The sequence below is a fragment of the Haplochromis burtoni genome, unplaced genomic scaffold, assembly GCF_018398535.1.
Source record: "Haplochromis burtoni strain Fernald_Lab_line unplaced genomic scaffold, NCSU_Asbu1 Contig_630, whole genome shotgun sequence".
In the NCBI taxonomy this organism is placed as follows: domain Eukaryota; kingdom Metazoa; phylum Chordata; class Actinopteri; order Cichliformes; family Cichlidae; genus Haplochromis; species Haplochromis burtoni.
This window is the reverse complement of record NW_024582991.1, coordinates 95,950-123,552: the sequence shown is the minus strand read 5'-3', so window position 1 is coordinate 123,552 and position 27,603 is coordinate 95,950. Positions and strand designations below refer to the sequence as shown.

At 41.1% G+C, this 27,603-nt stretch overlaps 2 protein-coding genes across 2 annotated transcripts in view; both read left to right on the top strand.

Moving 5' to 3' along the window:
• Window positions 1-1,872, top strand: part of LOC102303642 (cytochrome P450 20A1) — a 7,302-nt gene extending 5,430 nt beyond the window's left edge. Inside the window, exons 12-13 of the mRNA XM_005949217.3 lie at window positions 1,057-1,146; window positions 1,294-1,872. Coding sequence (XP_005949279.1) covers window positions 1,057-1,146; window positions 1,294-1,447 — 244 coding nt within the window. The 3' untranslated portion in view covers window positions 1,448-1,872. The remainder of the gene's footprint in view (window positions 1-1,056; window positions 1,147-1,293) is intronic.
• Window positions 1,873-5,064: 3,192 nt separating this feature from the next.
• The window catches only part of LOC102304764 (abl interactor 2), a gene marked incomplete at its 3' end in the record, with an annotated part of 28,451 nt that continues 5,912 nt past the window's right edge, over window positions 5,065-27,603 (top strand). The window contains 8 exon segments of the mRNA XM_014329912.2: window positions 5,065-5,237; window positions 13,660-13,827; window positions 14,271-14,447; window positions 15,185-15,202; window positions 16,751-16,854; window positions 20,970-21,116; window positions 24,710-24,834; window positions 25,087-25,293. Of these exon segments, the coding sequence (XP_014185398.1) occupies window positions 5,121-5,237; window positions 13,660-13,827; window positions 14,271-14,447; window positions 15,185-15,202; window positions 16,751-16,854; window positions 20,970-21,116; window positions 24,710-24,834; window positions 25,087-25,293 (1,063 nt within the window).

The window sequence follows — 27,603 nt, the reverse complement described above, 5'->3', positions numbered from 1 at the left end:
TGTGTGTGTGTGTGTGTGTGTGTGTGTTAAGCAACCTTAACCAATGAATTGTTAAAACCTTACAAAGGCACCTAACTCAACTATGAACCAGTGTCGTGTCTACACATAACAGAGAACTTGGAAAAGATTTTAAATCTGATCTTTGTCTTTAACAGACATAAAATAGCATTTTTCCAGAGCTATTAGCTGAAAGGTTGACACATCTCGACGTGTTGTGCAGCATGTCCTTAAAAATGTTGAGGGAACTGAACAAGTTCAGGACAAAAAGATGCATGCTAAGAGATGCATCTTAACCTTCAGCTTATCTGTCACTGTTCATGGAAGTCTCATCAGAAATGGTCTCAGTGGATGGATTGCTGTGAAGAAGCCATTCTTACTGAAGGGAATCAGGGAGAAAGGTTGAGGTATGAAAATTACACAAGAACTGGACTGAAAATCAGTGACAACATATCTGATCTTGTTAAAAGTAACGATTATAAACAAAGAAAAGTGCAGTCAGATTTTGATCCACCATCCAATACCATCTGGAAAGCATCTGATTGGCAGCGGTTTCATCCCAGAGGCTCAAATATCGATTTGGTGAGCTTGAAACTTTTGTTGTAGCTCTACCAGGGGCCAACATTTAGTTAATGGATTAGGAAAAATTTTACAGGAAGAGCTCAAATAATTTAGTTGATCATCAACACATCTATTTAATTTTTCCTCTATTTCATAAGTAACTTCAAAACTAATGGCATTTTGTCATCAGCCTTAGCTGTTATTTGTGGGGGGGTTGCTTTGAAGTTAATTCTAACCGGTGGGTGGAAATAAAACCTGCTAGCATTACCGTGTAGAGCTCGCTGGATTATCAGGTGTTTCCTGTTAAGTCTACAGGTGCATGTCACAGTTATCACCGGGCATTCATGTGCCTTCACCAGGTAACATAAATCTGCAGCCATCAAATAAACTGCAGTTAAAATAATGTGACAGCTTCACAGTGAGGGGCTTTTTTTCTTCCAAGTTAAAGTTGTAATATGTCTGTTTACTGGCTTGGTGAATACTTCAATCCTCTCTCAGGTTTGACCCAGATCGATTCGAGGAAGAATCGGCCAGGAAGAGCTTCTGTCTGCTCGGATTCTCAGGGAATCAGACGTGTCCAGAGCTCAGGTAAGAGGAAATTATCCACACTCTGTCACTCAGACTGCTAATTGTGAAAGCAGACTTTATTAGACCAACTTTGGGAAGTTTTGATAACTATTTGAAGCTCTTCTACACCTGGATGTCCTGCATCAATCATTATTTGGTCTCCGTTAGGTTTGCCTACACTGTGGCTACGGTCGTCCTCAGCACGTTGGTGCGGCAGCTGAAGCTCCACCGACTGAAGGGGCAAGTGGCCGAGATCCGATCCGAGCTGGTATCCGCTCCGAAGGACGAAACCTGGATCACCGTCAGCAGAAGAAGCAGCTAAAACAAAGATTTAGAGAAAACGATGAAGAGCAAAGAGCAACACATTTAACATCACTGAATGAAATTACCAGCAGAGTATTCCCTGTTAGACGTCATCGTAGTTCCCCATCATGATGCCAGTAGTTTGGACTGACACTCTTAATTTGTAGGATTTTAAAGGCTGTTTCACCCACCTTGTACCACCACTGAGGCCTTAAGCATGACATTAGCTTTTTCCACTCACAGGTTTAGTTTGTCGAACGCTTCCTGTCTCTTCAGGGAGGGAGGCTCGACGAGTAAAGCTCTGTGACGGCGAGAAAAATGACTTGCGCTGCTAAAACTTTGTGTTTTCAGAACAGCTGGTTAGAGTCAGAGGGCTTGTTTGTGTCTGTGAAAATGAACCAAGCTGCATTTACATTTCATTCCTTTTTTTTTTTTTTTTTTTTTACATCCTGTATATTAAAAGATGGATGAAGATTTTGAGCTTGTGTCACTTCTGGTCTTTTATCTCTGTTGCTAGTTGCTAGTCCCCCCCAGTTCTTGTGGTCTCTGGTGAATGCCAGTCTCTGGATCTCGCCCCCCCCAGTAAATCTCCCTAATGCAGATTATCTTCAGGTTCTTAAAGTTTAACACCATGTAATGTCTCAAAAAGGTCTGATTTTTTAAAGGTGACCACCAGCCTGGTGTTGGGCACGTTTTAAATGAGTGAGTCTATTATTGTTGGTGCAGTATGATGCTTGGGTGATGAAGGGTTAAAAGCTGCAAAAACTGTTTTTTTAGGTCTCTAAATGAATTAAGGACAAGCATGATTATATTTGCAGATATTTTTAAATCTGCAATTTCAGAACACATTTTTACCACAGCAGACAGGCCATTGCTTTCTCCTGACACCTCGACTGATTTTTCTCTTTGTTCTTGCTTCTGCTTCAAACAAAACAAGTGAAGACTTGTTTTTTTAAAGAAATATAGAACAAGTCTTCATAACCCTTCACAGATACAGTGGGGCAAAAAAGTATTTAGTCAGCCACCGATTGTGCAAGTTCCCCCACCTAAAATGATGACAGAGGTCAGTAATTTGCACCAGAGGTACACTTCAACTGTGAGAGACAGAATGTGAAAAAAAAAATCCATGAATCCACATGGTAGGATTTGTAAAGAATTTATTCGTAAATCAGAGGTGGAAAATAAGTATTTGGTCAATAACAAAAATACAACTCAATACTTTGTAACATAACCTTTGTTGGCAATAACAGAGGTCAAACGTTTACTATAGGTCTTTACCAGGTTTGCACACACAGTAGCTGGTATTTTGGCCCATTCCTCCATGCAGATCTTCTCGAGAGCAGTGATGTTTTGGGGCTGTCGCCGAGCAACACGGACTTTCAACTCCCGCCACAGATTTTCTATGGGGTTGAGGTCTGGAGACTGGCTAGGCCACTCCAGGACTTTCAAATGCTTCTTACGGAGCCACTCCTTTGTTGCCCGGGCGGTGTGTTTTGGATCATTGTCATGTTGGAAGACCCAGCCTCGTTTCATCTTCAAAGTTCTCACTGATGGAAGGAGGTTTTGGCTCAAAATCTCACGATACATGGCCCCATTCATTCTGTCCTTAACACGGATCAGTCGTCCTGTCCCCTTGGCAGAAAAACAGCCCCATAGCATGATGTTTCCACCCCCATGCTTCACAGTAGGTATGGTGTTCTTGGGATGCAACTCAGTATTCTTCTTCCTCCAAACACGACGAGTTGAGTTTATACCAAAAAGTTCTACTTTGGTTTCATCTGACCACATGACATTCTCCCAATCCTCTGCTGTATCATCCATGTGCTCTCTGGCAAACTTCAGACGGGCCTGGACATGCACTGGCTTCAGCAGCGGAACACGTCTGGCACTGCGGGATTTGATTCCCTGCCGTTGTAGTGTGTTACTGATGGTGACCTTTGTTACTTTGGTCCCAGCTCTCTGCAGGTCATTCACCAGGTCCCCCCGTGTGGTTCTGGGATCTTTGCTCACCGTTCTCATGATCATTTTGACCCCACGGGATGAGATCTTGCGTGGAGCCCCAGATCGAGGGAGATTATCAGTGGTCTTGTATGTCTTCCATTTTCTGATGATTGCTCCCACAGTTGATTTTTTCACACCAAGCTGCTTGCCTATTGTAGATTCACTCTTCCCAGTCTGGTGCAGGTCTACAATACTTTTCCTGGTGTCCTTCGAAAGCTCTTTGGTCTTGGCCATGGCGGAGTTTGGAGTCTGACTGTTTGAGGCTGTGGACAGGTGTCTTTTATACAGATGATGAGTTCAAACAGGTGCCATTCATACAGGTAACGAGTGGGGGACAGAAAAGCTTCTTACAGAAGACGTTACAGGTCTGTGAGAGCCAGAGATTTTCCTTGTTTGAGGTGACCAAATACTTATTTTCCACCCTAATTTACCAATAAATTCTTTACAAATCCTACCATGTGAATTCATGGATTCACATTCTGTCTCTCACAGTTGAAGTGTACCTCTGGTGCTAATTACTGACCCCTGTCATCATTTTAAGTGGGGGAACTTGCACAATCGGTGGCTGACTAAATACTTTTTTGCCCCACTGTATGGCTCTACAAACCATCACACTGCGTGATGCTGTAGGCAGGCATCTCCAAACTTTTCCACGTCTGAACCTGCCGACACACCAGGGGTGGAGTTGCTAGGTTCTGGTGGTCTCTGGTGAAAGCCAGTCGAACTGCAAAGCACTGGGCTTTGAACACAGATCCTTTCAAAGGATGTCGGGCCCTCGGGCCACCCTCATGGAGTCTGTTTCTGTTTCTCTAGTTTGGGAAGAAACATGCGTATGAGCATCTTCTGGGTTGATGAGCCTTTCTACCATCCTGGTATCTTCTCCACATCCTCAAGACTGTGTTGGACAGACATCGCCTCATGCTACCAGGAAAAATCTGAACTCGAGAAAAAAAAAGTCTGTGGCCACAACCTACTAAACCTTTTATGGGGGTTGTCTTCTTGTTGCCTCTCCAGTTCATCTGCTGTTGGAAACACTGATATCCCTGAAGATCCACCAACTTGTGATGATCAAGTGCTAAGCAGTGTGTATTTCCAGCCCACATGTGCAAGACATTTTAAATTAAATTGGGCCTGAAAATGTATAATAAATCAATAATAGCTGTTATTTTGTTTATTGGATCAACAGGTTGGTGTATAAGAGACCAGAAAATAGTAAAAGCATCTCAGCTTTCTACAGGGGGAAGGAGGCGCTTTTAGCTCCAGAAAGTTATTCAGTGATTAGTTATTGAGTGATTGTTGCAGCTTTAAATTAAATGTTATGAGAGCTTTACAGAAGGGGAAGCAAAATCCTATTTTCTTCTCCTATTCCAGACTGGCTTCACAATAACTAAAGCCTTAAAGAGTAATAAAAAATGAGTCCAGGAAATGTATTACAGGTTTTTATTGCGTACAGTAGTTAATATATAGTTATGAAATGTTTTATTCGCTGAGTTAAATATTTCTGAATTGAAAACTAATTAAAGAAAGAAAGAAAGAGAAATAAATAACCTCTGAAGCACTCAGCAGTGGGAGTGTGCTGTGATGCCGCTTTGTTATTAATTTTGGGAAGCCCGGCTGTGGGGAGAGCCCTGCGGTACCGCGGGCGGCCACGGGGGCGCCAGAGAGCGCACCTCTCCGCTAAAGATGTGAAAATGGCGGAGCTACAAATGCTTCTGGAAGAGGAGATTCCAGCGGGACGAAGCGCGCTGCTGGACAGCTTCACTAATTTGGAAAGAGTCGCGGAGTACTGCGAGAGCAACTATGTCCAGGTAGGCTGACACAACCGTGGAGGGGAAGAAGGTGTAGTTTGTTTCTTTCTTTTTTTTCTCAATGGAGCGAAGTGGTGCTAGGCTAACTGATGCTAGCGCTGCCGATGCGGTGAAGCCGTGCTGTCAGCTAGCCTCGGCTAGCGCAGCAACAACCTGCTGCCGATGCGGTTTTTTTTGTTTGTTTTTTAAAATTAGATAACAAACTCATAATGTGGCAATTCCCCACCCGATTCATACCGCTATTTGTTTTCCTCTGTGTAACGATGTGTGTGAGCTGTGCATCCCACCGTGGTGGGTTAGCCGGGTAGCTCGTTCGCTTGCTGCTCGTCATCACCCCTCAAACCACCGAGCAGGCACCGTGAAAATCGATTTCTGTGCTCCGTGCGGGGATCAATCACTGCCAGCCAGCTGATCAGGCTCCGGCCTCAGATGTGGGACGCGATATCAAGGCAGATTAACCTCTGATAGGCTGTGACAGGAGACAACCCGCCGTGACAGCGTTACAAACAACTGATTTATGATGCTGTTGATGTAGCAGCCACACTTAAAACCCTTTAAAATGCTCAGCCTGAAGCCATTCATGTGCACCTCCGTGCAGGAGAGGGGAGGGGGGTGATGTGGATACATTTCTGCCTGTGTGTGAGTGCAGCCATTCAGATGCTTTGAAATTCTGCAGGTGTGATCTCATCTCATTTCGGCATCTCCACTCATCACACACTCGCAGGCCAGCTTTCAGTAGGTGAGAAATCAGGGAATAAGCTAGGACACAAGGTGTGATGCTGAAATCTGACATCCCTGATGAGCTGGGCTGATCAGGTCTGACAAGTTGCCCTGGAAAGAAGGAGGAGGAGAGAGGTGGTGGATGTTGGCAGCTTGCTGTCTGGCAGGTTGCCCTGTGAGGTTTTCCCAGCTGCTGTCAGATGGATGTTATCACTTATAGATCAGCTGGACAGAAGCAGGAAGCATCAGGAGAATGTTTAGTGTGATGCTTCACCTCTTACGTTTTCATATTTTCTGTCCTTTTCTGTTTCACTTTAAAGCAGACTTCTTACAGCATTAGTCATTGAGGAATTTAAACCTGCTAACTAATATTTCGGGTTGTCATTCACATGATGCCACAGGTGTGTTTGCTCGAACTCCACGCCCAGGAGTTGTTTGCAGTCAAGGGATGTTTCACTAACAAAACCAATCCCTAGTGTGTGAGATGTTTGTATTCACAGACTTCAAAGTCAGTATTATGGTTTTTTTTTTTTTTTTTTTTTTTTTAATAAAGGACGCAGTGTTGGTTGTCACTCATGCTTGATGCACTGATCCAGTCCGGTGCTCTGAAATGACCATATTTAGTGGATAATTGAGTGTTTCCTCTATTTATCAGTTACTTTCTCTCAGACTCTTTCGACTTTTTAATTTGTGGAGTGATCGTTTATCACAAAAGTCACTTTTTTTTCTTCTTTTTTTTCCATGCACTGTTGGCAAACACTGTGCCATCAAAAGTGCATGAATTCTGTTTGGTTTACCAGCCGGCAAAAAAAGAACCGCGTCCGTGCTGGTCCTACGCCTGCTTGCCTACCTGCCTGTCTGACCCGAGTCATTTCTAGCCTAACTACATTCTTACAAAACCCACCAACAAAAGGGGCAACAACTGAAATAATGAGCAAAATATTTTCACAATTTTCTTTGGTGGGGAGCAAAAGCAGTCCTGCAAATATTTTCAGCATCACTACGCCTGTCTTATCTTTGACATCTGATTCATACTTTTGGATTGTGGAGCCTATAACACAACCTACCCAAGTTGCTGAGGTCATTGCCGTTATGTGTGGTCATGTCCCGGTGCTTTACATGTGGTGACAACCATGATACAAACCAATAAAATCCTCTTTGTTCCGGCCATGTTTATCCCTCACGTCTGTTCTGATGGTTTGAGGAATCTCTTACATTGACATGTAATTCTTAATCCTTATACTGAGGCGATGATTGTTACTTTTCTGGTGTGTGTGGACTCGGTTGTTAGTTTTAAGTAGGGCTGAACGATTATGGAAAATAATCTAATTGCGATTTTTTGCCCCAATATTGCGATTGCGATGCGATATGCGATTATTTTTTAAGGTCTTTGTCTTCTGTATTATTAAACAAAGACAAGCAATACATCATATAGTATGGCCAATACTATATTACATTAATTTTAAACTGTTCTTTCCTGGAAGACAGACCTCTGTTATGATGACATGAGGTGATGCATGAATTGATGACTGACATTTTTATTTAACTTCTTCAATCACAACAGTATATTTGAACATACACAATAGTTTATTTTTAGCTTACAAACATCTGAGCATAAAGTGCTGACAAGGAACCCTGGTGTAAACATTAAAATGAAAGTCAGTACAATGTGCAGATTGCAGAAATATACATAAAAAAAATCAGTGGCTTTACCACACTCAGTTTTTCGACATCTGTGAACTACTAGACAGTCATTCAATTAAAAAATAATATTAAATAAATAAAACTAATAAATAAAAAATACACACATCTTACTGATCTCTGCAGTCAGTAACATTACACATAAAGTGCAAACATAATAGCAATTGTATAAACACACACAAACACGCCTTTAGAAGTAAAGGCGTGAAATTGGACGGTCTAGCCTTCTGATTAGCGTCACCGCTGTCTCGTGGAGTTTAATAAACTCGGCCTGTCTGCTTCTTGCTATCTAAAATATAACCAGGACACTGGTGTAAATTCTCGACGTCTCATACTTCTGTTTAATCAGTTTTCTGTTTGACGTTTAGTCAGCTGTGTGAAAACCAAGGAGGAACCCACCCGGGGGATTAATAAAGTTTTATTTTATCTAATCTAATAACTTTAATCTCAGCCAAACCGATTTACTCACGAACAAACAAAACACTGAAAAAAGCCCAACAATAACATTTTTAGGTTGTCTAAGTGACTTATATATTACGTTTAACCCGAGCAGCGAAACTCCGCGGTGATCTGAAAATGATGTGCCGGGAGTTGTGCCGTTCTCGGCCGCATCAGTAACCCTCGAGCTCCCGGCTAGCTGTCGAGCTGGTGGGTAGCAGACGCCTCTGAAAACGTCGAAGCACTTTTGCAAATATGGGATATCTTGATAAACCGAGCAGATATTTGATGTTTACACAACTACTTTCTCGCCTGAAAATATGTTAAAAGTTTATTTTGTGACCCAGAAAGATTAGTATGAGTAATTTTAAAACTTAGTAGCGGCCGCCATTGCTGGAAACTGGAGTTTGGCTGGGCCGCGCTATGAATTCTGGGATATGGTAGTAATTTGGACAGCCTTCGGCGCGTCGCTGTGACGTAATCGGTCTACAAATGCGGCCTCAGGAGGATGCAGCCCATGAATTTGGACATGTCCAGAGTATAATCGCAGCCTTTGCGGTTAGAAAATTGCACTTGATCATGTCGCGATATTATCGCAAATGCGATATATCGTTCAGCCCTAGTTTTAAGCCATTTTGGATATGTTGTGATGTTTATTTTTGTTAATTGTGGTTCCCATTAGAGTCAAAAAGATGAGGATAGAGTGCTACTTTGTGGTCGCTTACTTATACATTGTTTCTGCCGACGTACGGGGGGCGGCATCCGCATCGAAGCCGGTCATTGGTTTCTCAGCCGAATCAGCCACTCATCATTTCAAAAAACCACAATGTTCAGCTCAAGAACGTAAAATGGGACTTCTTACACCAAACATACAGTCTGTGGTTTGATGTTGTCAAGACAACGTGATGAAACATTGTTCAAAGGAATTATTAAGCTTTGGGACACTTTTGGGTGTTTGAAGCCGAGATCCAGTTAGATATTGACAGGAAGCTGTTCGGTCACTGTATTCGCTCTGAAATGACTATGCAGAGTTGTGGTATATTTGTAATGTGCTACCTTTACTTGGTGCCAGAGCTCATTATGATATATTGTTTTCAAGAGGCCCAAAATGTGCTTTCTAACAGCTGTGGTAGTATTTGGCTGAATGTTTGTCATACTGTTTGTACAAAGGCTCGTTTTACTGGTCCAACTCGTGTAGAGAGCAGTGCTGCTGCTGCTTTTTTTTTTTTTTTTTTTTGTTGCGTGGTGGCTTGAAAGCAGCCTTGTCCAAACGTTACTGCTACCCTTGAGCTTTAGTAGTGAATGACAGCCTACCAGGTGCCAGTACAAATGAGGGGACATGTGTTTTGTAGGGCAAATAATTGTTTTAATTAGCGTTTTCTGACTCAAAATGGGTTGAAGATGCAGTAAGCCCAATCAGTAAGCGTGCAGCAAAGGCCCTTGAGTCTGTTATGACTTATTTAAAAATGACAATTACCTTTTTTTTTTTTTTTTTTTTTTAAATTGTCTCTGCCCATTTTGACTTAAATTGTTAATTATGGTTTAGTAATGGAGTGATATCCATCCTCTCTTACCGTATACGTATCACTGGATTAAATCCGTCTCTCCTGTGCCAGCAGGTGCTCTTGTGACTTTTACCACATAACCTGCTTGTCCTCATTCTATAGCAGCGCTGCGTCCTCTGCTCTCCTGTAAATGATGTCATTTGTTTGCATGCCGTGCCAGATGCTTAAACTAGTTGGATTAGGGGTGTGTGTGTGTGTGTGTGTGTGTGTGTGTGAGAGAGAGAGAGAGAGAGATTGTTTAAAATTTAAAAAGTGCGCTGCATGTTTCACATGAAAGGGAATAGACTGATTACCACAGAGGGTGCTGCTCATTGAAGTCGTCATTGAAATCCCCGGATTGTTGCTTGATGCTGCCTCTCAGTTTTTTGTGTTTTGTTTTTTCCTCACAATCTTATGTCAGTTTAGCCCAGATATCCTTTCATTCTGATTCGATGTGTTTGTACAAAGGTTTCCTGTTAAAACTAACAAATAAATAATAAAGAAGAGAAGGAAAGACGTGGGCTTTCCCATTATCCTGGCATCGCAGCCCTGGATTTTGGGGAGTTAACAGCATTGCTTAAATTTGAATTTTAAAGTAAAATCAATAAGTCGATATCCAATCACAGCCTAAAGGCTGCTGCAAACAATGCAGGTAATCTGCTGCTGTCTCTCGCACACAGGAAACTCTGAGCGGTTTTGTCGCCACTAATTTTTGTTGGTTACACTGCAGATTATGTGGAAATGGCGAGCTACAGCAATCAGACTTTTGCAGACCCTCAGATGACATTTTAATGAAGCTTGTTTTATCCCAGCTTAAATCTACAGCCTTACGATGGTCTTTTTTAGAAGCAAGAACAATGAAGTTTGTTCTGCGTCTTTAAGAAAACACCTTGAAAATAACTCATCTTTATTAAAGTAGCTGCTTATGATTGAGAGGGAAAAAAACAGAAATGAGTAATCTGAATATTTTATGACTCTAAAATGCTCAAATTTTTTTAAAAAAAGCCCTTAATCATTGCTAAAAGACTAACATTACTTGTTTAAATCTAAACAAAGGCAGTGCTTGATCACATAGACCAAATTAAAGCTGCAAATTGCCACATTTGAGAAGCAAAAATGCTTTTTTTTTTTTTTTTTTTTTTGGTGTCTGCCTTTGCTTTCATTCACACCATTATGTGCTGGCTTTGTGCTGCAGCTCGACCCCGCATGCTGCGCTCGGTGCAGTGTCACGGAGGATTAAGGAACACAGTTTCCCAGCAGAAACATTAGCCGATCCATCTGCCCTTTGATGTTCCTGTCGACGTGCCCACGCCGTGCCCACGGCCAATCGGCTGCCTCTGAACACTGCTTTCACGCCGGCTGCAGCTGTTTTACCTGCTACTCACTTCACTGCCGCTAAGCTCTTTTCTCTTGCTTCACTACAAATTTGCTTCTTGGTGCTGAAACCTTTTGCTCTCCATCCTGCTGACACTGACTGCATTCAGGCTCCACTTTTTGTGCACTGCTTTTTGTGTTGGAATGATATTTTCTTTAGCATTGAAGTAGCTCTAACCTCTTTAATGCCTTTTTGAAGTGCTCATGTGGGGATTTATCATTAGTGGGTCAGCACTGAGTTAAATGGTAACTATGTGCCGGGTTCAACATAACCTGTAGCCCCATTAAATCGTCCTTCATAAGGTGTGTTTGGATAATTACATGGAAAGGGTCTTTTTAGCTGATCCATCCACTGGGGCTTGTTTTTCACAAACCCATAGCTCAGCTAATTTGGAATCAAGTTCAAATGAAAGCAGTCTGTCTCTGTTCACCATCCTCTCCTTGTGCAGAAGGCTGTGTAGCCTCAAAGCTGAGGTGCAGGTTCTCCCTGAGGCTGTGAGGTTCGTGTTTATAATCTCTTGTATGACAGTAAATGAATACTGAATAAGAAGGTCCTAGATTAATTTCCAGCCTGGGAACTTTCTTTTGAAGTGTGTGTATTCTTTCTGTGCTTGTATCGTTCTCTTCTGATAGTCCGTCTTCCCCACAGGGGCTAAATTATACACGTGAGGTTAAATGATGATTTCAGCCACCAGTGGCTGTAGGCTAAAATGTGTGTATAGTAGGGCTGGGCCATATCATACCGTTCACGGTAATACTGGTATAATGTTGGGCAACGATAAGAAAATGAAATATCACGATAGAATATGGGTAAAACGCGCATGCACAGTGCCTCTGTTTCCATATGCACATGGCGGAAAAAGCTGGCGGCGACGGAGAATGAGAAGGGTGAAAGCGGATCGTTGAATGAAACAGATGAACTAGAATCGGTTTGTAAAAATGCTGCAACTTGAGTGGTGTGGAGCTGGTTTAGCTTTCGTCCGTCAGATACACAACAAAGCACTATTTCTGGTAGAGCATGCTAGCGGGCCGTCGTTATTACCGTGCTTTTTGGAAAATACGGCGCACTTAAAATCAATCCTTTGATTTTTCTGAAAATCAACAGTGCCCCTTATAATCCCGTGTGCCTTATGTATGAATTCTGGTTGTGTTTACTGACCTCGAAACGATTTTATGTCGTACACGGCGCTCGAAAATCTGTCAGATGTTTTAGTACGACTTTGCTAAGCTACGAACCCGCACCGCTTGATGGATTGTCAGAGCATTACGGTTATCGTAGGCAGGCGCCTCGCGGAGTGATACGTACTGTGCTTCAACATAATATTACCATACTGTGTGTGTATAACCTCTTTAAGTTTTGTGGATGTTATACATGGTTATGCTGAGGATATGTTGGCCAATTTCCACTGGAAATGCCTTTTGGTTAAACTGTCAGCAAGGAATTTGCACTGTTACATGTTTATATAACTTTAATCAACATAAAAAAACAAAAAAACATCTGCTTGTTTAAGTGAAAATACATTGATGTTTTGTTTTTTGTTTGCACTAATAAAGTTGTGGAGTTGTAAAGTATTTTGTCTAGTGTCAATTATATTGTCAGTTATATCGTTATTGCAAATTTTCAAATGTATATCGTGATAAATATTTTTGGGCATATCGCCCTGCTCTAGTGTATAGATGTGCAAACAGTTGCTTGGTTTGCATGCTGACATTTCGGCAAACACTTTCTGACTGGCGGCAGGGTCTTTGAAAGGACTACGTTTTTAATTACTTTGTTAGTGTTATTCCTAAACATTGTTGTGTACTTTTTATGGACCAATTTTACAGAATTAACAGCCTAATAACATCTTTTTGTTCTTTGAAGAGATGCTGGCATTATAATAGCCATTTTATTTGAGTGGATATCACCTTTAGCCTATAATAATATGCATCTTGCTGTTCCTGCTGCTACAGTAATCATCAGGGCACTGATGATAGTACTTTGTTTTGTTAGGAAAACATGCAAAAACACAAAGAAAATGTAAAGAAATGAGGACTTTTGCACAATATTGTAGTACTCATTACAGAAAGTGTTTTGACACAAAAGCAGAACATCTCTGTCTCTCTCTGACGGTTTAGTCTTCTTATGTTTCTGCACTTGTAGAGAATAAATGTGCAGATGTTGACTGTTGTTCTTCCTGTAGAAGCCAAGCCGACTGGAACAATCCATTTATATTCTGCTTGTTTTTGTCAGGGATCAAATGCAAACACAGTCGTTTCAGAGATGCCAGAACCCTGTGGGGGAACCAGTCGTCTGCTGCAACTTCTAATCTTTGTAGCTGCCCGCCCTCATACAGCAGGCTAGAAGTAGCCCTGGAAGTGTGTAAATGCCCCCTGTGGGATTTCCTCTGTGTTTTGACATGGCCCTTGTCTAAACTGTTAGACTCATCTGAGTACAACAAGCACTACAAAATATGCAGGAATCTTGTAGTGTAAAGGTGGTCCACTTAAAGTCCGCATTTTTTCAGAATGTCCTCAGGTAACACAGGCTGTGTTTTCCCCTCTGCTCCCTCAGTTTTCATCACTTTGTAAAACCTGCATCGTTTGCTTTCCATGAAATGCAAATCGTGTCTTTTGAAAGTCAAATATCCATTTCTCTTCTTCAGTCTCCAGACAAGCAGAGGGCGCTGGAGGAGACCAAGAACTACACCACCCAGTCTCTGGCCAGCGTAGCCTACCTGATCAACACGCTGGCCAACAATGTCCTGCAGATGTTGGACATCCAGGCCTCGCAGCTCCGCCGCATGGAGTCCTCCATCAACCACATCTCACAGGTGAGGGAAGTTAAACAAATCAGGCTTTTGACTCACCTGCCAAGAAGGAACCCCCTCCATCAGTTCTCAAAGCACAATTAACAGTTAAATATGGCCTTTTAATTCTCTTTGTCCTTTTTCTATTGGGTATTAAGCTCTGTGTAAGCCTGATTAATGAGGTTTTAATAAAGTTTTACTATCCAAATGGACCAGACGCTGATGTGACTGTGTGGATAATGAATGTATAATTCAGTGTATCTGCATTGCAGGCAAATATGTGTGCTGGAGCTGCATGCTGGATCGAAAGATAAAAGGGTTTCAACATGCAACAGATACTTCAAAGCAATCAAAACCCTAAATTATGAAACACTCTGAAACACCTCTTCCTCCTAATAAAGTCTTGGCAGGCTTTCAGGACTAAGTGTTTTAATTTTAAGAAATGAAAACATGCCTCTCATCCTTAGACGGTGGACATCCACAAAGAGAAGGTAGCACGGCGGGAGATCGGCATCCTCACCACCAACAAGAACACGTCCCGTACGCACAAGATCATCGCCCCGGCCAACCCTGAGAGGCCTGTGCGATACATCCGCAAGCCCATCGACTACAGCCTGCTAGACGACATGGGCCACGGAGTTAAGGTGCTGATTCTGGTCTTTTTTCCCTTAAATTTGGCCAAAAGTAGTCTTAAAAAGTCACCAACCACATGCCAGTTTATAAGAGTGATGTGATTATTTTTATATTATAAAAATAATCACATCACTTACTTAAATACTTAAATACAATACAATTTTTTTGCATGCAGTACTGTCAAATACTTAACTTTAGGGGTCAAAAGAAGACCATGGAAATGTGTTTGAATGTCGGAATTAATCCAGGCTGCTCACTGATGAAAGTCTAAAGATAAGCAAAGGACTTGTAGAGGTCATGTTCTTTATTATTAGGTTTCAGTGGTTTTCAAAGTCAAGAAATCTAAGAAAAAAATCAATGACTCAGGCTTTTCACATAAACGGGAAGCCAGTGACGGCCAGGACATTAAGCCTGCCACCTGCAGCTGGAAACAGGCTTTTCTCATGATTTTATGTTTAATAAAATCATGGGAGAGGCTGATTCTTAAAGCTTTGTTCCTGCTGACTTTCTGAACAATGACGAGCTTGTTTATACAGAAAACCGAAGCGCTGGCTTTCAACCTTATGAAGGTCGAATTCCTCAGATTTTAAACACTAAGCTATTGTTGGCCGGATCTCTCCAGCTCGGCTTTGTGTGAAGCACAAGCTTGAACAACTGTTGTTTTCCTCTCCTCCTTCACACACTAATCACCTGATTTCTTCTCTCTCTCTTTATGCTTGCCTAACTTTATCTTTGTTACCAACTGTAGTGGTTGCAAAGGTTTAAGGTAAGATTTCCAAAGTAAGAGCCCCAAACAAGGAAGGACTTTTTGTGATTTGTGGATGTTTTGTATTGTTGTGTCTGTGGTTTCTTTTACATTTTTGGTTTGTTTGCAGTTAAAAATGTGTTTGCTTACAGATATTCAGATTATATTTCAGAAAAATGCTTTAACCTCCTAGGACCTGGCGTCCACATACATGGACATCACATTTTGGGTTATTTAGAGTAAAATACTCAATTTTGCTCTACAAGGGCCTGATATCCACTTACGAGGACATTATACTGCTACTGTTCTATCAAAATTTTAAACGAATATCCTCATATGTGGCTCTTATTTTTCTTAAAATCAAAAATAAGGTTGAAAAAAAATCTGGTAATTCTTTATTTTTACATTCATCGGGCCCCAATATGCCCAAATATCAAAGAGAAATTAAAAATGCATGTCGTGGAAGAGTTCTGGGCTTAGGAGGTTAAAAATGAACTTGTGAAAAATCCTTTGCTTGTCACATTTTTAATGCACAAAAAAGTAGAAATATCAGTATTTGCTTCATGTTGTCGTTTTTGGAAATAAAACCTGGAAAAACCTTGAAAGATGCAAAATTTACAGCTGGTATGAGAGGAAATGGAAATGCATTACACCATAATTTGGAGCATATTTGCATCCATGTGTCGCGTAGACTGCAATTTATATTTGATTACTACAACCACAATTGAATCACAACAACCAGCTTTGTATCATCAACACCAACTGTTATGATTTTATATTTTAGTTGATGATGATGATGATGATAATAATATTGTGTTACATAGGAGAGCCTAATTTGACTCTGACACTTCTGTTATGCCTTTCAACAGACTGTCTGACTTAGATAAGCCTACTGAAGTCTCCCTGTACTTTGTCGTGCTATGACTAAAAAAACCCCAAACTTTTATGTGCTTTGACCTAATTTAACATTTTAGCAACTTTTAATTTGAATTTGTGGCAATTTGTGAATCTGTGACAGAACGTAAAGAAAAGCAGAAAGTTTCAAGACCTTTATTATCATTACCCAACAGAAAGCTGATTGTAATGACCAAGTGTGCAAAGGGAAAGTCTATCCATCAACACTTCTAAAACCAGCCAATTAGCATGTAATATATTTTCTTTCTTTTTAAACTGCTTCAAGTCTTAGTCACCCACATTTATTCAGCATTCATATATTATCTATACGTAAGCACTTTATCTAACATTCACACAATCACACTCATACTCGCTGGATGCACCTCCTCCCAATGCCTCCATGCAGCCGATGCAAATTCACCAACCTTCCGATCAGTAGATGACCTGCTCTTACCAACTGAGCCTTTGTGTGGACGATGGAGATGAATTCTTGTTACTTGGGCAGATGTTGTTACCTCCTCATGCTAACCTAAGCTGCCTCCTATAGGAGTGCTGTTGATCTTATCTTCTAACTCACATCACAAAATAAAGGATAATTTGAAGGTTGACAGCTGTGTAAGAAGTCTAATGGTTAACCAGCAGATTTCTAAACCAATGTCCACCTACCTGCCACAGGCCAGCGCTCAGAACATGAAGGCCGGAGGAGGCGGACTCCCTCGCACCAACCCCCCCACGCAGAAGCCCCCGAGCCCACCCATGACGGGGAAAGGGACGCTTGGGTATGTAAGCTGTGCAACCACCTTGGTGTGTGTTGAGACGGATGTACGGCGTGCAGAGTCGGTTTTGGGAGGTAACGACAAGGCCTGTCATATGGACGTGGTTACTCCCAGTTTCATCATCGCTCCTTTACCTCCTGGTTTAATTAGTCTCTTCAGGGTGGTTTCAAATGTGTTTTAGGGCCAGTTCACATTTCTGTGCTGCTGAGACAACCTCATTTCTTTTATACAAGAAATATTTTTACATCAAGCTGCATGCTGAATTTTGGATTTGTTAGGGTTTCTCGCTCTCAGACATGCACCATGCATCTTTTAAATAGGTTTCCCTAAATTCTAAAGAGTTTTTTTTTTTTTTTTTTTTTTTTTTTTTTCTGTGCAAGTGTGTTAAAGTTTGCTCTTTTTGGGATGCTTGAAAGTTGTCTTTTGATAATCTACTTGATATGAATATAAGCAGCAGTGTTTGCAATAATACAAAGCTGATTTTTTTTTTTGGTTTGTTTTTTTTGTACCCAATTTAATACCTGGCTTTTTTCTTTTTTCTGGCATTCAAGACCAGAACAAGGATTTTTAAATCCCTTATTTTAGGAAAAGAAACTTTATATTTTGAGGTTTGTAGAAGAAGAGATTGGTTTGGTATTGGTTGTCATCTAAAGAAAAGAAAAAAAAAAGCTCTTTTATTCTATTTTTAGTTCAAACATGTTAAACTCCTCCTGACTGAAGTTAGATCAGACATCAAAATAAAAAAGCATCAAATGGGAAAAACAAACAAACAATATTGTTAATTTTAATTTCTATCAGCTTCACTTTAAGAAGACAATTAGCTACGTTAAACCCATCAAATCCAGCCTTCCTAGCAGTACAGATACATGGTTGATATTAGCCTGTTTTACCCTGTCACTATTTATATCCCAGCACTGGTGTATGCATGCTGGCTGATGAGTAAAAAGAAACTGATGTACTTACATGCTTAACTAATATTTTCCCAACTGATTGATATAAATTATCTTTGCAAAAATAAGGGGAAAATAAAAAATTAGAATAAAATACAGAAGATTCAGTTGAACAAAATGGAAAATGTACAAACGCCGACCTTCTGTCCAAATTCAGCTTCTATATATAAGACCTGTGGTACTTTCGGTGATCGTCAAGTTGAGTACAAACAACGTACATTTAAAATGACACAAACAAAAAATTGCATTCACAAAGGGGTTGCTGAATACCAAAATCAACTGGGATTTATAACAAATCTTTTATAAAGTTTGTACATGTTAACAATCACTTCATGTGTGACGATCTTCGTTCAACTTTTCATTCAGATTGGCCGACCCATTAATTAGGAAGTAAGGTACATATTATATATATTGCACTGCATTATACAAAAGTAATGATCATTATGATCACAAGGTATTTAAAGCTAAAAAAATAAATAAATCTAAGTGTAAATCATACCAGCTGTGATCCCATTATTTCTTAAAGGCATCTTAAAAAGGAAAAAAAAAAAAGTAATTTTTTTTTTTTTAAATCCCGGATTAGCCCCCATTCTTATTGCATTTTGTTTATTAAAATTGAACATCTTTTTTTTTTTTTCTAGTTTGCTCCGATAATGTCATTTTCAACTGATTTTGTCTTTTTCCAAAAATGTCTTTTTGAGGCATCATCATTATTTTAACTATAAAATGTATCTTTCAGCTCATATCTTGTTCATGCTGCTAAGTAATTACAGTGAATGTATTTTATCTTAACCATTAAATTGAGCACTATCAGCCAGATTTAGCCATACGGGCAGGCTGTGACAGGTTAATGGCTTTAATAGACTTTAATTTTAACTGTATAATGTAGGTGTAGTTTTGGAGCAACTTTAATTAGAGTATCACTTTTCACTGAAGTTTTGTGGTCCTTTCTTAGTTTTGGAGTATTCTAATGTTATGTTCTGTGTCGGAGCTCATGGAAGCTGCAGAGGTGTTTGGTGTTGTCTGTCTTGTGCCTGACTGTTGGAGGTGTGTTTTATCCCACAGGAACTCTGCTAGTGCACCTCATAATGCTGTGTGTGTATGTCTTACCCTTGGGACAGTCCTATGTATGATGTGCTGTTTGTGTTTCTGTGGAAAAAGTGTGTGTGTGTGTCTCCTTCTGTCCCTTCAAGACGCATGCCGATCAACCACAGCTCCAACCCTCCATGACGCACCTTCAGCCGCAGCCTGTAGCTACAGGCGGACATCCTCTGTGTGATTTTTAATTTGTCGCCTTCTCCTCTGTTACTCAACTACCTCAGTTTTCATTTTGAGTTGTGTGTTTGTGACCCAGCTCGCCCACTCCTGGCTGCCCCATATTCCTCATAGCAGCGTTTTGCCATGGCAACAGTGCTCAGAGATGGGTCACCCCACTGTGTCAGCTGGGAAATTTACATCCAGCACATCTTATTGCAGGCCCAGATCAATAAAACCTCAGGGTTATGTTTTTTTTCTATCCCTCCCATGTTAAAAACTGATCATCATAGAGCTGCTGCTGGCTGAAAAAACACATTTCCAGGTTTTTATTCAAGGAGTTTATATTTCAGAAGATGTGGGTGGAAACACTTGGGAACACTTTAGGGATTTAAACCTGTTGCTCTGATTTTATTATTTTAGTTCCCTTGAACAATTTCATAAATTCAGGATTGCTTTTGCTAATTTACACTGAGAGTCTAAGTGTTGAAGTTACTACATAACTCAGGAATTGTTGCTAAGTGACTAAAATTGAGTGGCATCATAATATTTCATACAGGAATACTTTTTTGTTTTGTTTTTATCATTTCATGAAAAAAGTTTATATAAACACAAACTGTACTAGCAGTAATACAGATTTTTTTAAATTACAATTTTCTTTGTTCCAATCATTCTTGAAAAAGGTTTAAATGCTAGCATCAATTTAACATCATGAAACAGATGAGCTTGTGACTCCATAACACTGTGATCAATGAAAAATACAGTCCCTTTTAAATATCTTTGAAGTTAGTGCCAGCAAGATGGAAAAAAACAAGCTTCATCTCTCATTGATCTTCATCAGGGGTGTCAGACTCAGTTTTTGTAATGAGCCACATAAAGCCCAGTTTGGTCTCAAGGGAGCCAGGCCAGTAAAGCAACTGCACCATAAACTGCCTTTGTTGTTATGTAAACCACAAGTAAACTTTGTCTTTGAGTGAACTAGGGGCTCTATAAAAGCACAGTACAGTTACTGTAGAGTTTTTAGAGCCAAACAGATAACGTGGGTTTACTCTTTATGATAAGAATTGGAAATGCTTGTCACATTTTCACCCTAGCGTAATGCTAGCTCGTACAACGTTTGAAACTTGTAGTCAGTCTATCAGTTTTGCAATGGAATGAGGTTGAGCAACAAGGTCTGCATGACAACAGTTTAACTGCAAATTGACATAAGAACTCAGTAACTTTGGTTTTATATAGGATACAACAGTTGGAAACCAGTCCAGTTGGTTCCCCTGTTGTAAAGAAACTAATTGTAGACAGGTTGGAGACTGACTCGAGTTGATTGCGAACTTTCACCAACCTGTCTGGGAGTGATTGCAAACAGTTTGAGTCGGACTGTGATTGTTTGCAGACAGGTTGCAATTGTTTTGTGATTTAATGTGGTTTTCAAATGCAAAAAGAATGTAATTGCAATCAATGGGCAACCACAACCACGTCCTGTTTTTATCCTAGTGTGACTGTGCCATAAACCACAATTGTCCAGCTGTAAAATAGATACAGTTTTACGTAAACAATAAATGTCTTATAAATCAACAAATCAAACATGTCAGTAAAACTAGTTTTAATTGTAGTAGCTTGATTTCATTAAGTGCAAACAAACTCATGGTGTATCTCCTTAGGAGTGTGTTTTTCAGCTGACAGCAGCCACGTCATTTCTGACTCCGCCCCCCTCACCTGTGGACCCCAGCCAGCCCCAGTGTTTCACCACCTGTCATCACCCATTTTTTTTTGTGTTTTTTTTAAGTTTGCACTTGTTTGTTTCTTGCTCTCCTCCTCCCTCTCCCCCCTCCCCTCCCCCTACACTTCTCTATGGATGCCCTCCTTTCTCCCCTCCTCCCCTTCCTCTCGACTCCTGTCCTCCTGACCCTCTCGCAGGCGCCACTCCCCCTATAGGACGCTTGAGCCGGTGCGTCCACCCGTTGTCCCTAACGACTACGTCTCAAGCCCGACGCGCAACATGGCGCACCCCCAGCAGAGCCCTGCACGCACTGCATCTGTTAATCAGAGGAACCGCACGTACAGGTACCCCCACCCCACTTCCCAGCATGCCTCTCTACACTTTTTAAACAAGCCCCCCACCCCCCTTTTGCCCCACTCTACTTGCCTTTTCTTCTTCTCCTCTCCTACACTTAAAAATGCGATCCAGCTTCTTCTGAGCACTTTCTCTGATATGGCACCTCGTTGAAATTATAACCACTCTTACTTCATAAAACTCACATCTAGGCCCACATCAGCAGCTCCAGCTCCCAGGAGAAGCCCAGACTGACACATTATTTAGAAACCACCTCACCTGTTTGCTCCCCTCGCTGCTCAGATAACAACAAAGAAACAAGCATGAGGTAGAGATGCAGAGCTTTATTTAGCTTGGCTAGACACAGGTTCCTATGGTAATAGTCATTAAATAGGCAGCGTCGCCCCCACGGTCCTGTCATCCACTGTCAGTTCATCTCCCAAGATGAAGCTTTTTCATGCCCAACACGGAGTGATATTCTTAGATCCACCCTGCCTGCCGTCTCAGAAGTAAAAGCAAGAGGGGTTTTGGGAGGGGGAAAACAACATGGAAAGTTTTGTCATGGTGTCCCATCTGTTGGCCAAACGTTTCAAGTATTTCTAGAAATAGGAAAACTTCCCCGACTCTCCTCTCAGCACGAGTGTGTATCTGCTCCACTCCATCCATAGCTCATCTTCTTCATCTCTCAGCCATGCGCTCTCCCGCCTGTCAACAGGAAGTCTGCCCTATGTGTCACGATCTTTCCTGCTGCTTTTAAGGCGTCTCATATCTGTCTTTGTCCCGTGTTGCCACTGTCACCTGTGTCATGTGTTCCTGTGAAGGCTTCCAGCTGCCCCCTCTTTTTCTTTTAATATTGTCACTGTCACATAGTCATTTCAAAGGCATACAGCTCACGCTAACACATCAATGCTCTTGAGGGTGCTACATTAATGAAGTGAGTTATTAAGAACACAGAAAAGACAGCTGAACTGTGTGTTGCTTGAGGTTGATTGCAGATTGAATATAAAACTGTATTAGAGAGGTGAATTATTTATAGATCTAAATTTCACTTGGAAGTAAATGATGTGAACCTGGGAACAATGTCAGGAACTTTCAGGAAATGTCTGTTGTTTTCCCCAAAGGATTAAAAATCAGCCGGGTTCAGTGTAAACAGTTACTCCAGCATCTTTTCAAGATTGGGATTGGGGATCTGAGTTCAACAAAACTTAAAACTTTACAAGACCAACACTGGTGTGTGTGTGTGTGTGTGTGCGTGTATTTTTATGTGTGTCAATATTTTATTTATTTTTTTAGAAAAGAAAGAAGTGGAGGTTAGAAAACAAAGCACCATGTGATATCCTGAGTTGTTGGCGTTCCTATATCGCCATGCTAACATTGGTCACTGATTAACATGCAGCTGACCAATGATGCTGTTGTAGCATTCATTTAGCATTAGCCCAGAATTTAGGTAATGCTATTAAAAGCTGTCACTAGCAAAGCAACAATAGTAACCTTAATTTGGCCACAAACCTAATTTTATAATGTATTTGGTATAAAAGGTTGATTGGGAATTTTTTTTTTTTTTTTTTTTTACTACAGTAAACACTTTATTCGGTTCTTGGTCTCAGTTGTTTTTAGGTCTTAATGATTGTAAAATTAATCTTTTAAATAAAATAAAAATAATAAGAAATTAGCATATACTCGAGGGTAGGGATGGGTACCAGTGTCCGGTGCCGTTCTGACATAAACGGTAGTAACCAGACCGAAAAGCAGCGCACATTTCGGTGCTTTTTTTCGGTGCTTTTTTTTCCTGAGCTGTGATACACTTCTAGCCAATCATTTTACGTTTCCGAGGATAGTAGGCGGGGCCAGGTACGTACGTTCTTTTAGAGCAGAGCTACAGATTAAAAATGCAAAAGTCTGGCTGTACTTCACAGCAAAATATGCAAACTCAGCAGCCTGCAACAAGTGCTTTAAGCTGATACTGTGATACTGTCAAAGGAGGTAACACCTCAAATCTGATGAAACACCTGGCGACGCATAGCGTTTTTTTAAAAGCCGAGAAATGCGCCGTATTTGATAGCTTGCTGCGAGACCTCACACCGAGCACATCTACTGCGGGTGTGGTGCCTGTTATCGGACCCGGAGTTAGCAACATCCCCCAAAAACCCGAAGAGGAGAGTCCTGGCCCCTAGCCCTGCCAGTGTAGCAGAAATGATGAGGATGATGATGCAGCAGCAGCCGTTCTTCTCTGCGTGAGTAGCTTAATGTTGTTCGTGTGTAATTTACGTTGAGTAGGCTAACCACGTTATTACAATTAATGCAGTAAGGTGAACTAGCAAACATCCATCATAGTACATGCGGCTGTCTTCTTGTTTGATGGCAGATACTCCCTTCACCCTGGCCAAAAGGCTAAAATACCAAAGAAAAAGTGGAAAACAGCTAAACATGAGAGGTTTTTGGACAAAGTTTGTGTTTTTTGCATTGTTTAAGCACTGCTTCCAGCCAAGAGTGATGCCATATATGCCCCATAGCTGCAGAAAAGGCTAACATTGTTATCTTTTCACAAAAAAACAGCTAAACATGAGAGGTTTTTGGACCAATTTTGTGTTCTCCATTCTTTAAGCACCGGTTTGAGCACCGGCACAGTTTCAAAAGTACCGATTTGGCACCGGTATCGGATAAAACCTAAACGATACCCATCCCTGCTCGAGGGTGTGGTTACCCTGTGATTGACAAGTTCTTTTGTTATGAGACGGCAGATTCATCTCTCTGTTGAACAGCACTTGGCTGCACTTAAAAAAAACAAGTTTAAGTCTTGTGTTCCTTCATTTGTTTTTGCAATTACTATGCAGATTTTTGTCATAGTCAACAACTGACTCATCCTGCTAACAGTGCTAGCCAGGTAGCAAGTCGTAGGTGATCAGCTGGACCCTTTTTGTTGGATATTCACATCTGATTTAAAATAAAACAAAAAAAGAAAAATTTCAAATTTTTTAATTCAGTTTATGATGCACTATCTGGTGCCCCTGGACACATCATCAGTGATGTAACCTGGGGTCATTGGGGGTTTTGGGTCTTTCAACAATCTCTCTTCTGACAGAGAAGACAACCTGGTGTCTCCACCTTTCCCCCATGTGAAGAGAACTGTATCAAAACTGTATTTCAAAGACAAGTAGGTTACTTAACAGAGGCTAGAGCCATCTTTTTTATACAGTCGATTTGCAAGTGCAAAATTGTTAATTTAAAATCATAACTGAGACCATTCACGCGTCTTGTTCACAGCACGGTTTTTGCCCCTTCTTGAGTAGTTTTGTACTCACACTCAAAAGTTTACTTTTGAGTCCTTATACCAAAATATCCTGCTGTCAGTATAAAGCACAGACTGTCACTTTTCCACGCGTCAGTAGTTCTCAAAGTTCCTGACTTTTGTTCCTGTGGCTCTGTAGTTGGGTTAAAAAAAAGCTCCATACTGGTTTCAGGGCAGACTGCAACCATGTTACATGTAGGCTGTATTATTTCCTGTGATTGTGAAGAAAAGGTGCAGTTTTTTTTTTTGTTTTCTTCCAATTTCTGCTTGGGTGTTTGTTTGTGGACTGACACGTTTTTGCCGACCCATCGACAGCAGTGGGAGCAGCGGAGGCAGCCACCCCAGCAGCAGTCGCAGCAGCAGCCGAGAGAACAGCGGCAGTGGCAGCGTGGGCGTGCCCATCGCCGTTCCGACCCCAGCCCCACCCAACGTTTTCCCAGGTAACCCCCTTTTTTTTTTTTTTTGTCCCCCTTCCTCTCTTCTCTGAGCTGCAGGACCTTATTGTGACTGAAACGTACTAACTACACTAATCTTTGTTGAGTAATCTGGGAGTACTGCTCACTCTGGCTTTCATTAGTCGAATCGGTGTGCACAAACTCTGGATTGAATTTCTCTCCCCTTCTCACCCTTCTCTTAACCTCCCTCACTTATCTTTCCTCCCCCTTTGTATCCTTGCACGATTCCCCCTTCAGGTTCAGCCCCTGCCCAGTCCAACGCAACCAAACCTCCCCCAAACACTGCCACAGCCCCTGGGCCCCCTTCCTCTGCCCTAGACGGCCCCCCACAAGCCCCCAATCCCCCTGTAGAGATCCCGCCTGTACCCCCACCCCCTCCCCAACTCCCTGCCTCCACGGTACCTACTGGCACAGGCCCTGCTACTTATGGCAACCCTGCACAAGGTGAGTGCGACTCCCTCCTCACCCCCTGCACGCCCTCCATCCCGCCTTCCGTGACGTGCTTGTGTGATCCCAGTGTGCTCATTCATCACCCTAATTTATTTACTCATTTATTTTTCATCTGGAAGTCTGAATTAGTTCTTGAAAGATTTTCAGATCTAAAATTTGTTTCAGTTTAAATTTAGAAATTCAACCTGTGGAATGTTTTTAATGGCAGGAAAAAAGGATTTATTGTACCTGCGATTACACCAGTCATTTTCAAACTACAGGTAGCTGTGCAGAAGACACAAAAAATGAAGTTATACCGTGGACCTGAATACATTTCAGCATAAAAGCTGGCTTAAGCAAATAATGATTACAATAAGTAGCAGAAAATAACAAGCAAAACATAAACAATGATAGTTTATTTTTTACTCCATAAACTCTATTGTTTTCCCCGTGGTCCACCGAGTACCTGTGACATCTATATCTGAGAGTGATGAGTTTCTGAATTTCTTTGTGGATAAAGTTGATCATGTCCGTATGAGCTTTGGTTCTTCAATACCATCTGTTTGTGTCTCTGGGCCACCTCCCCCTCATTCACTGTCAGTGTTTAACCCAATGACCATAAGTGACCTTTCACTCCTGCTGGATAAAATGAAAATTACCACTTGTGCAAATGACATTCTACCTGCTGGGCTGTTTAAAAATGCTCTCTCTGCCATTGGCCCCTCTATTGTAGAGATATGCAATGCCTCTCTTTTAACAGGTGTGGTCCCTACGTTCTGTAAGCATGCTGTTGTTCAGCCGATATTAAAAAAGAGCAGTTTGGATCCAACTCAACTTAAGAATTATAGGCCTATCTCTAAGCTTCCATTATTATCGAAAATTCTGGAAAAAGTAGTTGCAGATCAACTTACCACTTTTTTTTTTTTTTTAGAAAAACATGAAATTTATGACCAATTTCAGTCAGGTTTCCGTAAAAGTCACTCAACATAAACCGCATTACTTAAAGTCTCTAGTGACATTATGATGTCAGCTGACTCCGGAGCATCCTCAGTCATGGTTTTGTTGGACTTGACATCTGCCTTTGACACCATTGACCATACCATCCTGATTAACAGGCTCCGGGACGTAGTTGGTGTGTCCGGTCTGGCTTTGAAGTGGTTTCAGTCATACCTCTCCAACAGATCTTTTAGTGTTTTTGCGAATCGGTTTATGTCACATTCTAAAGATCTGACATGTGGGGTACCGCAGGGTTCAGTTCTGGGTCCTATTCTTTTTCTTTTGTACATGTTACCTCTAGGACTTATAATTAGGCAGTTCCCTGAGGTGTCTTATCACTTCTATGCTGATGATATTCAGCTCTATTGCTCTTTTAAGCCGATGGAAGTCCATAAACTGTCCTCTTTAATTAAATGTTTAGCTTCCATTGAACAGTGGCTTGGTGACAACTACTTACAGTTGAACTCTGAGAAGTCAGAAACATTAATTATTGCCCCGACAACCAGATATCTCTAATCACACAGCATCTTGGTTCTCTTGGCTCATCTGTTCACCTGAGCCTCAGGTACCTTGGTGTGATGTTTGATTCTGCCATGTCCCTAGAACAACACTCTGGCCAGTTAATTAGGAACTGCCTTTTTCAGCTAAGAAACATCTCCAAACTGCAAACTTTGCTGTCTGAGTTAGAAATGGTTATTCATGCTTATATTTCTTCTCGCTTAGATTATTGTAACAGCCTTTTTCTTTGTTTGAGGAAAAGGAATCTTGACCATCTCCAGTTAGTCCAGAATGCTGCTGTAAGGCTTTTAACTAAGACATGAAAAAGAGTGCACATTACACCAGTGTTACGATCATTACACTGGCTTCCAGTACATTTCAGAATTCATTTTAAAATCTTGGTACTGACTTTTAAAGCTTTGAATTGTGATGCCCCTGCTTACATTTCTGGGCCCGTATCCCTAAAGATTCTGAGAATCCTCTCAGAGAGCTCCTAACTTAACCTAAAAATTCCTTGCCAGGAGTTTTAGCTTAGAAGTGATTCCAGAACATTTTCAGTGAACTCTGAGCAAGGAATGGATGGAAAATCCTATCTTAGTGAGGAGGTGTGGTTGACCCCGTTGCTAGGTATGAGTCATCATTTCAAAAGCCGTGATTGGTTGATCCTACAAGTTTGATGGAAATGAGCTTTTGGTGATAATGAGCAAAGGATGTACCCTCAAATCAATAAACATAATTATACTACTCTAATCTTATGCTGACTGTAATTGTAAATAATATTTCACATTCAAGAAAATATCTGGAAAATGAATAGTAAGCTCTTCTCTTCTT